The following is a 13,532-nucleotide window of genomic DNA, read 5'->3' as shown; positions in this document are numbered from 1 at the left end:
GGTGAAAATTCCAAGCAGCAGAGTTCAATGTACCAAGAAATTGCAGTGAATTTTGCTGATGGAAAAGCTGGAGGAGCTTCCCGGGTGCCCCATTTTTGTCCACAAACTCCCACTACTCTGTTGTCACCCCTATTAAATCAATTATCCCCCTTTTTCTTGCAAGGGGACAGGAGCAGCTAAGCAGACTCAAGGCTTCCCCAATGGATCCGCTAAATACATCAGCTTTCTCCGTGCTGGCTGCAGACAGGATGCCCAAGACAACTGCTTTGGCCCCGGCTTTATTTCACTCATCCATTTGAACAGCTGTATTTAAGGGCTTAGCTTATAAAGACACATCTAGGCTTCGTTTTCGACTTAGTTACTCCAACATCTGGCCTGGAAGCTGAGGCCAAGTCAGGTCAGCTTGTGCTGTCCGAATTGGCCTCGAGAAGATACCAACAGCCACATTTTCCAGGCTGGGAATGGGGTCAGGACACGTCATGTCCTGCTCATCGAGCTGCTGACACCAACCAAAAAGTCATGTCATCTATGGGGTAAACACCCAGAACACCTGCAGAAAAACTCCTTTTTAAGCTCCCCCAAAATGCACAAATTCAGGTAGTTTAGCAGTTCTCTTGTGCTTGCTCCATATCCTCAGGTTTTGTATCCAAAAACTTCAATACTTGCCTGTGCCAGGCTCTTCAGCATCCGCTCCCCAACATAAGCCACGCTCACAATGTAAGTGCTATGGATTTGACCGCGGCTGCCCCAAGCTTTTAGACTGCACCACCCAGTGTGGGAGAGAAGGCAAGTGCTCTCTTATAATTAGTTAAATTCAGCTGAAACAGAAGATTCCTTGACATCTTCCATTCGGGTCACCATTATAGGAAGGACAAAGAAACGCTACTGCGACCGCGCAGCAAACTAATTAACACAGTTTAGTCATTAGCTGTGCAGCTGCCTGGAAAAGGGGGATTTTATTTTGTCACCGAGTTTGAAGCTTCTCCTCCTTCCGAGAGGAGCTGCAAAAGACCAAAGCTGGAACGGTGCAGAACAAAAAGCCCAGCAGTGACCTACGCCAGATGCTCTGAATTACAGGTGACCTCCAGCAGGCCCAGCAACAGTTTCAAAGACACACATTTATCACAGGCGCCTTTAATAAATCAGAATTAAGCAAGGCCTGATGCATTTTAAATCAGTTTTGATGGCAAGATCCCTAAATGAAGGAAAATCCCCAGTCAACCAGCGGGCTGTTGCAAAGAAACCACCTTCTGAAGGAAGCTGCAATGAAGAATAGCTTGGAATTGCAAAAATTCCTGGTAGACTGCACATTTTTCACTGCACTGTCAGAGTACCTGCTATTTTTCCCATTTTACTCACCTCTGCCATCCTTCCTGATGGTTATGGGACTAAAAAGGAGGTGGGAGTGCTCTCTATTTGCAATGTAGCTTAATGTTAATGAGGAAAACATCTCCCTCTTTGCTCCAAGCGTGAGCTGTCCCTGTCCCTAGAGGGACAAAGGCCTCCAAGAGCAACCCGAGTTAAACATCCTGCTGCTTCCCCGGCACAGAGAGCGCCAACAGATCCATCATCCATCTTAAATGGGATGGAAAATAAGAGGAAAAACAGCAACAAAAAGAGAGAGAGAAGCAACTGGGGATCTCCTACCTTGCCTTCTGCCCAGGTGTTCAGCTCTGCCGCACGGGCCAAGAGGGTGGCCCAGTAACAGGGACCAGGCTGGATGTGAAGCCTCACACTTCTGGCTCACGTGCTAAATTTAGCCCCGTCTGGTAATGACCTAAAAACGGTTGTTACGAGTGTTGGGAATCACGAGGCTGTCGGGAGAAGATCACCAGGCTGCAAAGTCAGTGCGGCTTCACAGGGAAACCCTGGAAGGAAAAGGCTTCGGATCAGCTCAAGCTGATGGTGGCTCTGAGCAAACTGAGCAGCTTCAGCTTGTGAAGCTGTTCCATCCTCTGTCACCCCTGTGGATGAGCAGGACGTGCTTCCCCAGGGTGTTTTACATTCCCTTGACCTCAATTTTTGTGCATCAAGGGAAACAAGCAAGAAAAACCTGACACCAGAAACAAGGCAAATCAACCAAACCAGAACCACGTAACCTGCCAGCTCGGGATGTTCTTTCCTCAAAGGGCTTCTCTGGCTGCTTGAAATCCCTTGTAAAAGGGAGCAAGTCCTCAGCATCATAGCCCTGTTGCCCTTCATGGGTGCTCATGATAAATACCCAAAAGAAAGTCTGAAATCAAAAGAGGAGCCACAGATGATTCCAAGCCTCACGTAGCCTCAGACTTGCTTCTTGTGCCATCCAGGTCTGCAGAAGGGTGACAAGAGTGTTTCACACAGAACATCCTGTTCTAAAGCATCCTAGTTATGCCCAGTTTCAGGCAGCAGCAAAGAAATCTGTGTCTTTGGAAGCCCTTAAGAGGCATAGAGAACAATCTAGGTACACACACTGTATGCACCCCAAGATGCTTAAAGGAGGACCTTAAAGCAACTCCCAGCTCTGCAGGACCCAGTTGCGCCCCAGCCATATGAGAAGGAAGTCCTTGCAAGCACAGGCTGCAGGCCAAAAAAGGAAATCCCATGAAATGCAATATTCATAATGCCTTTAAATAGAGGACCATGACTTTTGGCTTTCACGGGACAGAGATGCAGGCTCAGGCTTAAGACAACCCAACTGGTCTCCTACATGATCCTCACTTAGCAAACACCTCCAGATCAAATTTCATGAAGGAAAAGGTCCGAAGGAGCCTGAAGCCACGTACATTAAGTAATAGTTTTAGGGGAAGCACCAATAATTTTTACAAAGGGTATTTCAAGAGAGCCCAGTCTGATGTTCCCTACAACATCCACACAGAGAGTAACCCAAAGTACAGCGACTGAATAGTCATGACACACAAATTGTCCTTGCTTCACCCCGAGCCTTAATCCACCACGTCATGCTGAAGTAATAAAACAGTTTCTCCTCTTACAAAGAGCTGACATTTAGAGATTTAATGCAAGGCAGGCTGGAAGGGCCAAATTTTGGAGAGAAATCATCACTGCAGAGGCTGGTCAAGGGAGGATACCTGGGGATCCACCACTGCCTGCAAGAATGATGCGCGCTGGATGCACTTGAGCATTTTAAATCTTAATTCCAAAACCTAATCATTGGCTTCCAATATATACTGAAAGCCCAACATTTGTCTCCTAAGCAATCTATACTCTAAATCCATAAAATTACGTTAAGTAGAGGACGGTCCAATGCACTATTTGTCTGGGGATCAATACAGCTTGCAAGACTGAACGTCAAGTTCATTGCAATGGGTCAACAAATGTTCCTATTTGAGAGCACATCTATTTTTGCTGCATGCTTTTATCAGCAAAACAGTGCTTTTTCATGGATACTACGATTTACTGTTATACTACTGCCACTAATTCCAATTTTACACTTTTTTTATTGGCAGGATGCAAGTCTCAATAATATGCTGGGGAAATTCAGGATGAGATCAATAATTCAGGAGGGGCTTGGAGTTTAAACGACCTGCTGAAGCTGCAGGGGATTTTTTCTTCAGTCTTTAACCACAAACAGCATTTTGGTCCATTGTCCCATGTCAGCCACCAGCTCTCTACACATAAAACACTGCATTTGCCTTCAACATCAACCAAAGTTGGTTGGTAACTAGTGCAACCTCATGCTTGGTCCAAATTTTCCTGCAATTCTTTTATATATATATGTATATATGAGCTTTACAAGCAGCACTGGATGCAAGTTCACTTCCACAGGGCACTTATTCCCATGAGATACATGGAGTTAACATCTACTCACATCCATCCCGCTTCAACGTGGGCCAAAATACAGACGCTTCCACCACACTACAAGGCTCCACTTTCTGCTATCTCCACTTTTCAAGCGAATCACCCCTTCCTCAACCTCCCAAAGTCATTCCCACCCATTTCTAATCCCATTTACTCCTCTTTGAAAGCAGGAATGTCAGGAGTTCCAGCTGAGAGGATGTGCAGCGTTTCTCATTCACTCCAATCCCATGTCCTCGTTCCAGAAGCAACTGGTTCCTCCCAGTGCAGCCCCCCAAGGGGTGATTAACTAGCATAAAATATCCCCAACACATTGTAATAGCAAACCTGATACACATATATACATATAAATACATATATATACACACACACACACATATAAAAAAGACCCCTAAATGGGTTTAGACCATTCAACACAGACCCAATAAATAAGACTCAAAGGAAGAGCTTGGTCTGCTTCCCAAAGCAAGAGATGAGTCTAAACTCCCAAGCCCCTCCAAAGCAGCGATTAAAACTAAACTGCAGCTTCAGAGCAGTCTTAAAATTACCCTCAGATCTAGAGATGCTTTTAAGTCACTGTTCAGCTCCAGTCAAACCCCGGCAGATAACCCAAATTTCGGCTCCTATCCGAGTTTTCTCGGGGCAAAAAGGGGGATTTCTCACCGGACGCTGTCGCCCGGCCCAGCTGCTTCCACCTCGCAGCTCCCGAGACAAAACAAAGTGACACGGCGAGCCCGGCGATGCCAAAGTGCTCGTGTTAATAATTTATCAAACACTGCAATTTTGCATCTATTAATCTACCGTGCAGGGGGTTAATCAAGGACACCAAACTGCTTCAGGATCAGATTAAAAAAAAGAATAAATAAAAATAAAAAGCAGCTTTTCCCCTCCCTTCTCTCTTTTAAGCACCAGACATTGTTCTGGCATCCCGCTGAAGCCTGCAATGGCCAAGAGTCAAAGCCCTGGACCAGACCCGTGATCTGCCATGGGTTTTATCCCATTCCCGACCCATGTCCGGCACCAGCCATTTCATGTGATACAGTAAGGAGAATTACAACAGGTAGATGAGAAAATCCTGGCTCCAAAGCAGGTTTTTTTCCTGCTTTCCAAGGCAAATGTCTCACAGCAGAGCCCTTGCACCAGCCTCCTTTTGCCCTTCCTCCAAGCATTTGGGGTATTCCTAATAGCTGTTTAAGTCCCTAAGCTCATGCTAAACCCTGCCAGGTTTGGGTCAAAATTGCAGAAAATTTTACAGCCTCACAAAATAATACCAGAGCTTCAGTGCAAATACTCTTAAATTTACCTTCCAGGGCTGTACCTGGGGTGCGGGAGGAAGCAGAGCGGGCGCTACTCATCCTCACTCAATGCCCCTCATTCCTTATGCAGCCCCATCCCTCTCCGTCACCTCCGGCTATCGCAGCCTGTCCCGGTCCATTCCCAAGATCCACAGCCTAGAAACAATAAGCAGCTCCTGGAGAGGATCCTCGTGGCCAGGCAGGCAGCAGTGATTGGCACATCTATAATTCATCTATAATTCCCATGCCAGGTCCCCCTCTGCCTCCTCCGGCACAGCTCCCATGGGAGCAGTGCTTAAAGCCAGGTGAAAAGCCCCCTGGAATTGGGAAATAATGCAGATTTTCCACAGGAGTCAACTGTCAGCTTTTAACCTCAGCCTTTCGGAGGCGATGGGAAATGCCTCGAGGGCTAAGCCCCCTTAAAAGAACAGCAACTGTCATTAGGGCTGGCTCTTCCTAGCAAAAAACACTAACCCAGATTTAAAACATTCATTTTTGAGACTATCACACACCAAAAAAAAAAAAAAAGAGAGAAAAAAAAAAGGAAAGAAAAAGGAGCTGGCTGCAGCCAGATAGTACAAAATGTTTCAGAATAATCCACACAGACACTTGAGCTATTGTGTAGTCTCAAAGAAAATATTTTACCCTTCTTCAGTGTACATGCAGTCCAAGGAAAGCCGCCCCAGCGCAAGGCAATCATTTCTGTAAAGTAACATTGGACTCCGAGAACCATTTCAAGCAGCTACGCTAGAAAAAAAATAAAACAACCCCCCACATTAAATCACTAATATCTCGAGTTCCCTACTGCCTTCTGTGTTTCCCTGCATACTGCTTGTGTGGAACAAAAGCAAATTCTGCAATTTGGAATTTACAAAGGCTTCAGTCCGTGGGGCGACGATGATGCCTCAGGTCACAAGCGGTACGTGCCGATGTGCCCCCCTACCTGACGCCAAGAAAAGGGATTCTGAGCGAGCTGGCTCCTCTTCGAAGGCCAAATCAATTTGCTGCTGGAGGGAATAAGCCAAGTGATTTAAGACCACAGGACGGTGCCATACAGTTCTTTGAAAGCTGCAACGGCAGCAAAAAAAAATTCTCAAGTCCTGGATTTAGTATCAGGCCCAGTTCATTAAAGGCTGCATGAGCCCAAGAGGCAGCAAAATCACCTCTTTCTAAGATATTAAATTCATCCTTGGCCTCAGACAGGTCACCACCAGAAATGTCAAGGAACTGGAAGAAAGAGATGGACAATGAGGATGAAACCTTTAGAGATAAGAGGTTATAAAGCTGAAGGGAGTGACTGGGGATGGCAAGAGGCGAGGAAGAGCCTTGTGAAGGCTACGTAGAGACCTCCTTCACGATGGGCACATGGGTACATTTCCCTGGAGCAGCCTCTGAGTATTCAAACCACAGCAGCATCCAAGAACAAACAGCCTGGAACATCACGAGAAGATGGAACCAAGAGAAACCAGGAGGAAAAGGCAGGAACTTCCCAGCTCTGCCACCCCTAAAACCAACGTGGGCAGTTTCCACAGGATGTGGTCGAAGATCCACAACTCAGGGCACGGTGCAGCATTCAGGGCAGCTGGTTTCTAAGCACTCTGCTAGAAGCCACAGCACCAGTGTATGGGCTGGATGACCTAAGAGAAACTGGAGATGGCAAAGGCAAATGATTCTTTAGTCACATGGGCTCTATTTTGGTAAGGAAAAATAAAGAGATAGACTCTATGTCCGTTATTCCAGAAATATATGGACAAAATCCACAGGGAAACAGCAGGGAGTGAAAGGAGGGAGGCTGAATGCACACAAGAAGACACACAGAGAGATGCTGAGCTCCTATACGCACACCCACGCATGCAATTCACATTCAATATTAAAAAAAGTTATCCAGCAATCTCATCATTGCTGCCAGAATAAGGTCCAGAACTTCAAAAGAATAAACCAGGAATTTCAGGCATCTCTCCCTAATTTAAGCAGACAGTAAAATGCAGAGTTATTTGGCTGATAATCCATCCTGCCTAGGAGGCTATCTCTTTAACTGCAGGCACTTTCCTACCTTCACAACAACCTGTTCTGTGCTTCTCACGGTGGTGGTGACCGGGATTATATCGCGGTTTAAGAAGGGCACCAGCACCAACAGGTGCCGAGAACGTTAAGTTACCCTGCAAGCAGCAATCACTCCTCCCTGCGCTGGTTTCAGATGTATCGTTCCCTCCTGAACAGCAACAATCCCTGCTCCTTCCGTTGACTGTAAAGGGAAAAAAAAAAAGAAAAAAAGAAAAGCCAAGGAGAAAAGTCTCATTTTCAGCACCGCTTGGTTTTTGCTTCCATAAGGATATAGGAATATAGGAGCCATGGGGCCTTCACCCCGAGACAGGCAACACGGAGCCTCCAAAGCCGCCTCCCAGGATTTGCTCCCTCCTCTTCCAACTCAAACATTCCCCCAACCAGGGTAAGGGGCAGGCTCTGCTTACACGGAAATTAGGAGCAGTATTTGCAACAAAGCAGCGCAGGGTCTCCTCGGGGGGCACCCTCGCCTTAATCCTGCCCATTAAGGCTCTAACAGGGTTTGCGAGATTCGCAGCGGCGAGAAGCTAATGTTATCAGAAAGATAACGCTGAGAACCACGGCACACGTGGGAGGGCGCTCGGGAAGACGCCGTTCCAGAAGCTCGTCGGGATTTAATACAGTCGTGATGACACCTAAACAACACTCACCTACCACAAATCCAAGTCAGCAAAAGAGAAATATCAGGCAGGCCTCTCGACACCTAGCAGGGACACCATTTCACAACACTTTACTGTCTTTTACCATCATCTGTTTTCCTTTTGTCTTTATATATAAATAGATATATCTTTTTATATATATACACACACACGGTTAGGGCAAAAGAAAAGCCACTAAGATTTGCTTTTCAGCATCTCATAATCTAATACTGTTCAGCCTTAAGAACTGCTTCAGAGTACCACAGGCATAGTACTAAAAACACTGCTATAATACTCAGTGCACCAAAATCATTACTCTAAGACACACAAATAGTTAAAATTAACCACGCGCAGAGAGATCCAAAGACATTATATTTTTCTTTCCTTTTTTTTTTTTTTTTTTTTTTAATAAGTAAGATGATACCTGGAAAAGTTGTTGTTTAGCTAACGAAGATTTTTTATTTCCTGCCCCTGAAGCTGGGTTGGTTTTGGCAGAGAAAGGCGGGGATTTAAAGCTCTCCTCGCCGCAGGGAGCGCCGCACGTTCCGAGTGGAGTTTAACTAGGTTTTATTTATAAAAACTCAACCTGTGCCAGGATTTCTGAGGAAGGAGGGACGGATCCCAAACTGAAGCATCACAGAGCCTCTGAAGCACCACTGCACAACTCGCCCTTGTCCCTGGAGGCCTCATTAAAACGAAGCCCCTGCCGTAGAGCAAAAACAAGGAAGGAGTAGCGTGACATGTTCACATTGAGACTTGTAAAAGTTTCCAGAACTGTCTGCATCCTTCAAACACTAAACAAACAAAAGAACCCCCCCTCCCTGATACACACACACAACAAAACACACACACCAGCAAACCCTACCAAAACAAGGCATTCCAGTGCACATGCTCTCCCCCTGGGGACAGGCCAAAGAGAACAGGGACACGTGAGCGGCCTCTTGCTCAACGCGCTCTTGGAAGGCGTTCAAGGAGGAGGATCGGTGCGGGGCCAGCCGAAAACACACATCCAAAAACAAAGGGAATTCACCCCAACAAAGGGAATTCACCCCCGACGCAGCCCATGGCCTCAACCCATCTCGGCGGAGCAGGAACCTCGGCGTGTTTCACGATTGCAAAATGCTGTGGCAGGTAAATGAAGGAGCTTTGTGCCCCTGTTACCCTGCATGCAGGAGGGGACTCAAATTAGACAGAAAGAGGCTGCTCATTTGGTGTCTTCCTGCCTGGTAGCTCCAATGCACGTAACAAACGTTGCAGCTTTGTCACCCGGTCACAACAGGGAGGACTGGAGTGAAGTTGAGCTCTATTTATAATTCCTTCCAGGCACCGGGCAGGGTGACACTTCCCTTTTCTAACACGAGCCCCGCTGCTTAAAAATAGAGCTGGGAGCCTCCGAGCGAGGCGGGAGCCACAGGAGGAGGAAAACAAATCCAGGGAAATAAACTGTGCTGGGAGGAGAGGCCGTGAGGCACTTGTGCCTGTGATGAACAATAAAGGGGGCCGGGGGACGACAGCGGGTGGCCCCCCGGGCCCGCGCCGGGTCGGGCTCCCCATCAGCTGCCTCCTCGCTCCGCCCCGGCCCGGGTTTCCGGGTAGTAACAGAGCAGCCAATCCGCGGAGTTGCGAGCTCGGCCCCCAAGGCCTCCGGCTGCAGCGGCGGCTCGGGAGCGGCCCCGCGGCCGTGCCGGGTGCCCCGAGCTGCCGTGTCACCCTATGGGTCCCTGTCACATCCCGCTGGAGGAGCTCGCCGGGTCCGAGCCCTGCAAAGAGCCACTTTGCTGCAATAAGTGCGGGGGACCCCCCGCACTGGGTGCCCGGTGTGGGGATGGGGGCGATGCCGGTGCTGGGAACAATGAGCGGCTCCGGCTCGGAGCACCGCGGCACCCGGCATGGATAGATCCCCCCCAGCCCCAAAGAGCCCCAGCAGCCTCGTCCTGCTCACAAAGGGCGGCCACAAAAGGCAGCAGCGCTGGGAAGAGGGAGAATCCAAAGCCCTCTTTGAGCTCCCAAACCTGCCGGAGCAGGAATATTATTCACCCGTGATGCTACCCCCGCCCCAGGGGAAAAGGGAGCCCTTGGCAGGCTAAGAATCCGCATCGGGATTTGCCATGGGGATTGGGGAAAGAGGCCGAGAGGGAATGGGAAAATGGCAGCAAAAGGAGGACGGGAGAAGCCACCGTGCACAACAACAAAACCCCGGCCCCGCGGAGGGGCAGCCTTCAAGCACATTCCTTCAGACCGGGCTGCACTGCAGCTTCTCCGGAGGGAGATTCCCAAGGGAAACCGCGCCAGGGTCCCCGGGGAGCCCGGGCCTACAGAGCCAGGCTCAGCCGGACGGGTCGGACAGACGGACAGGGAGGAAAAAAAAAAAAAACAGGCAGAGGAGGGAGGAGCGGAGGGAAGAGTCATCCGACACATCCAACTTCCCAAGTTTGTCATCCACAGGACACTGACCGCTCCCGGCCCCTGGCGAGCGGCTCCGCTTGTGGAAAAGCCTCTCGTTTCTTTTGTCAGGGTAGGGGGAGACAAAAACAAGAGGGGAAACGTTCCCGGTGCTGCGAGCAAGGCCAGGTACCTGGGGGCTCCCAACCTAGAACCGCAGGGCCAGCGAAGGCAGCACGAGAAAAGCAGGGAAAAACCTGCTCTTTGTCTCCTAAAAACACTCTGTTCACGGGAGGTGCCAGCTACCAAAGGCACAAAAAATAAAGGAGCAGGGGGAGGGGAAGGGAGAGCAGGGAACCCGGGATCAGGTTGGGCCTCAGCCTCAAAGGAGGCCTGGGCTGCAGAGGGGCTATGTGGAAGGAGGGGGATTTTCCCCCTCCAACCAGCTGGAATTCCCGACCCTCCTGCCGGCGCAATCAACCATCGCCGGACACTCGGCCGAGGCCGCCGACATGCGCGTAACTTTAAACCCCGGATAAAAATAGCTCGGATTCGAGCGTGAGCGGCAGTCATTTCCTATTTGCTTAAAAAACAGCATGGAGAGAATAAAAAAATAAATAATAGAGGAAAAAAAATACGTGAAGAGCAGCTTTGTGCGGCGCCACGCACCCGCACAAAAACATCAACAGAAGTTTCCTTTGATAAGGCACCCGCACGGCCCGGCCGCTCTGCCCTCCCTCCTTCTTCCTCCCCCCGCATTTTAGAAGGGGGGAAAAAAAAAAAAAGCAAAATCCAAGTTTGTTTACGGTCCTGGGGACTCGATGGGATCCTGTTTAAGGCCCCTCAGCGAAGCACGAGCACCGGGTTGTGCCCCGAGGAGGCTCAAACGCCTGGAGCAAACAGAGCCCGAAACCTTCCGGGGGCTGCCGGCCTTTCCAATCCCCCCGACTCCATTGGCACTAACACCTTGTAAACAACCCCCTGCCCCCCCCCCAAATATATGCATATATATATATATATATCGATCTATATTGATATATTAATAAAATCACCCTCTAGCCAAACCCCCTCCCAAGGATATTTTTGATACCACCCACGCTCCAGACAGAGAAGAAAAGGCTCTGCCACCCCGCAAAGGGCTGGCAATAAGAGTGAGGAGCAAAATAAATAAATATATATATAAATGTATACACATAAACAGCTCTCGCAAGGAAAGGAAGGGAGGGGGGGAAGGCCCGGCCTAACCCGGGTGTTACATAAACGGGGCCGCTCGGACGGGCCGGGGGTCCAGCTCGTGCCTCTCCCCCCCGAGGCTTCACAGCCGGCCAGGCCCCACAGGGCACCCCCCTCCCCTTCCAAAAAAAAATATATATTTATATATATTTTAATCCCTAAAGGCCTCACGAGAAGCTTCGTGAACGGCAGGCCGGAACGGGGCAGTAAATAATAATAATAAAGGCCACAAAAGGCCTTTCTTTGGGCTGTGGCTGCAGCTCCCCCCCACCCCAGCACAGAAAGAGCAGGAAAGGGGGGGCTGGGGGAGGGGGCAAGCGGGGCAGGGCCCCAAAACAAGGCCCGAAACGGGGGGGGGATTAAACCCCGGGGAGGGGAATCGGCCTCCGGGCGGGAGGGGAAGGGGGGCCCCGGGGCCGGGCCTGGGCGGGGGGCGCCGCCACCCCGGGCCCTACGGGAGGTGGGGGGGAGGAAAGGGGGGTGAATCCTCCCCCCGCCGCCACAGGGGGAGCTGCCCCCCGCAATGGCGGGAAGCGGAGGGGGGTGCGGCAAGGATACAGCTTGACCACGTCGGTGTCCATCCGCCTCTTGCCCGGGCTGGGGGACGACATGGTGGCCGCGGCCGCCCCCGGGGCTCCGGGCGGGCTGTCAGCAGCAGCGCCGCCCGGCGCGGAAGGGGGGCGCCGGGCTCCGAGTGGCTGCGACGACCCCCCGCTTCCTTCCCCTCCGCCGCCGCCGCTGTCCCGCTGAGGCGGCGCCGCCGCCGGCCGGGGCCCCCCGCGCTGCTCCCGCCGCCGCCGCCGCCGCTCGCCTCTGCCGGAGCCTCTCTCTGGAGCCCTGACGTCACCCACAGTGACCTCACCGCCCCGCCGCGCCGCCATTGGCCGCGCCGCCGTGACGGCACCTCGCCGCGGCCCCGCCCCGCGGGCTGCCGGGAGTTGTAGTGCGGTAGTGGAGGGGGGAAAAAGGGGAGTGGGGGTCGCGGGTTCGAGACCCCCGGCTGCCGCGGGGGGACGGGACGGGAGCGCTGCCTCAATTTACCCGGGGCTGCCGCGCTGATGAGCGCAGATGAGGCTGCCGAGGGGCCGAGCCTCCACGTCAGGCCCTGGTCCCACGCCACAAGCTGCACCAGCTGGTGCAGAGCGGTCCCCGGGGGCCATTTTGAGGCCACCAGGGGCAGAGGGGCAATGGGTGCCAGTGGGGCGGCTGCCCCATCTTGCCCAACTCCAGTCTCATTGCTTGGTGTGTGAGGGGCTCAGGATGGTTCCCATCCTGCTGCTGGGATCGGTGGGGAAAATGGCTACCAGGGCATTGAGGGAGTCATTGGGAACCATGGGGAGATGTGGGGATTAGGGGAACCATGGGGAGTCATTAGGAACCATGGGGAGATCTCGGAAATGGGAGAACTGTGGGGAGTCATTGGAAACCATGGGGAGAAGTAAGGATTGGGGGAACCATGGGGAGTCATTGGGAACCATGGGGAGATATGGGGATTGGGGGGAACCATGGGGAGTCATTGGGAACCATGGGGAGATGTAGGGATTGGGGGACCCATGGGGTTTGAGGGAGCCGTTAGGACCCATGGGGAACCTCGGGGAGATATGAGGATTGGGACAACCATGGGGGGTTATGGGAGACCATGGGGAGATGTGGGGATTGGGGGAACCATGGGGAGATGTGGGGATTGGAAGAAGCATGGGGAACTTTGGAGACGTGGGGATTGGGAGAACTGTAGGGAGCCATAGAGAGTCACAAGGAGATGTGGGGAGTCATGGGGAAGCTGGGAGAGATGTGAAGATTGGGAGAACCATGGAGAGCCATATGGAGTCATGGGGAACCATAGGGAGCCAGGGGGAAACATAGGGAGCGCTGGGGCAGATAGTTGGGGAAGTATCTGGGGAATGGCGGGGATCCATGAAGGGAGCTGGGCCAGATACTTGGGGAAGGGGCTCCTCCATGTCCTGCCCTCTGCAGCAAGGTGGGACACCCAGAGCCAGGGTGAGGGCACCTAGGGCAGGGAGGACACCCAAATCTGGGTTGAGGGCACCCAACACAGGCGGGACATCCCAAGCCAGGAGGGGACACCCAACACAGGCATATAGGAATGTGTGCATGAGAGGAGGAAACC

At 51.5% G+C, this 13,532-nt stretch overlaps 1 protein-coding gene across 1 annotated transcript in view; it reads right to left on the bottom strand.

The window, feature by feature from the left end:
* The window catches only part of UBE2H (ubiquitin conjugating enzyme E2 H), a 38,286-nt gene extending 26,221 nt beyond the window's left edge, over nt 1–12,065 (bottom strand). Inside the window, exon 1 of the mRNA XM_026044321.1 lies at nt 11,963–12,065. Within this exon, the coding sequence (XP_025900106.1) occupies nt 11,963–12,015 (53 nt within the window). The 5' untranslated portion in view covers nt 12,016–12,065. The remainder of the gene's footprint in view (nt 1–11,962) is intronic.
* Between the last annotated feature and the right edge of the window lie 1,467 nt (nt 12,066–13,532).

The sequence above is a fragment of the Nothoprocta perdicaria genome, unplaced genomic scaffold (genome assembly GCF_003342845.1).
Source record: "Nothoprocta perdicaria isolate Ctin4 unplaced genomic scaffold, notPer1 scaffold_359, whole genome shotgun sequence".
Classification (NCBI taxonomy): domain Eukaryota; kingdom Metazoa; phylum Chordata; class Aves; order Tinamiformes; family Tinamidae; genus Nothoprocta; species Nothoprocta perdicaria.
Note: the sequence above shows the minus strand (reverse complement) of the source record. Positions and strands in the feature narration are given on the sequence as shown.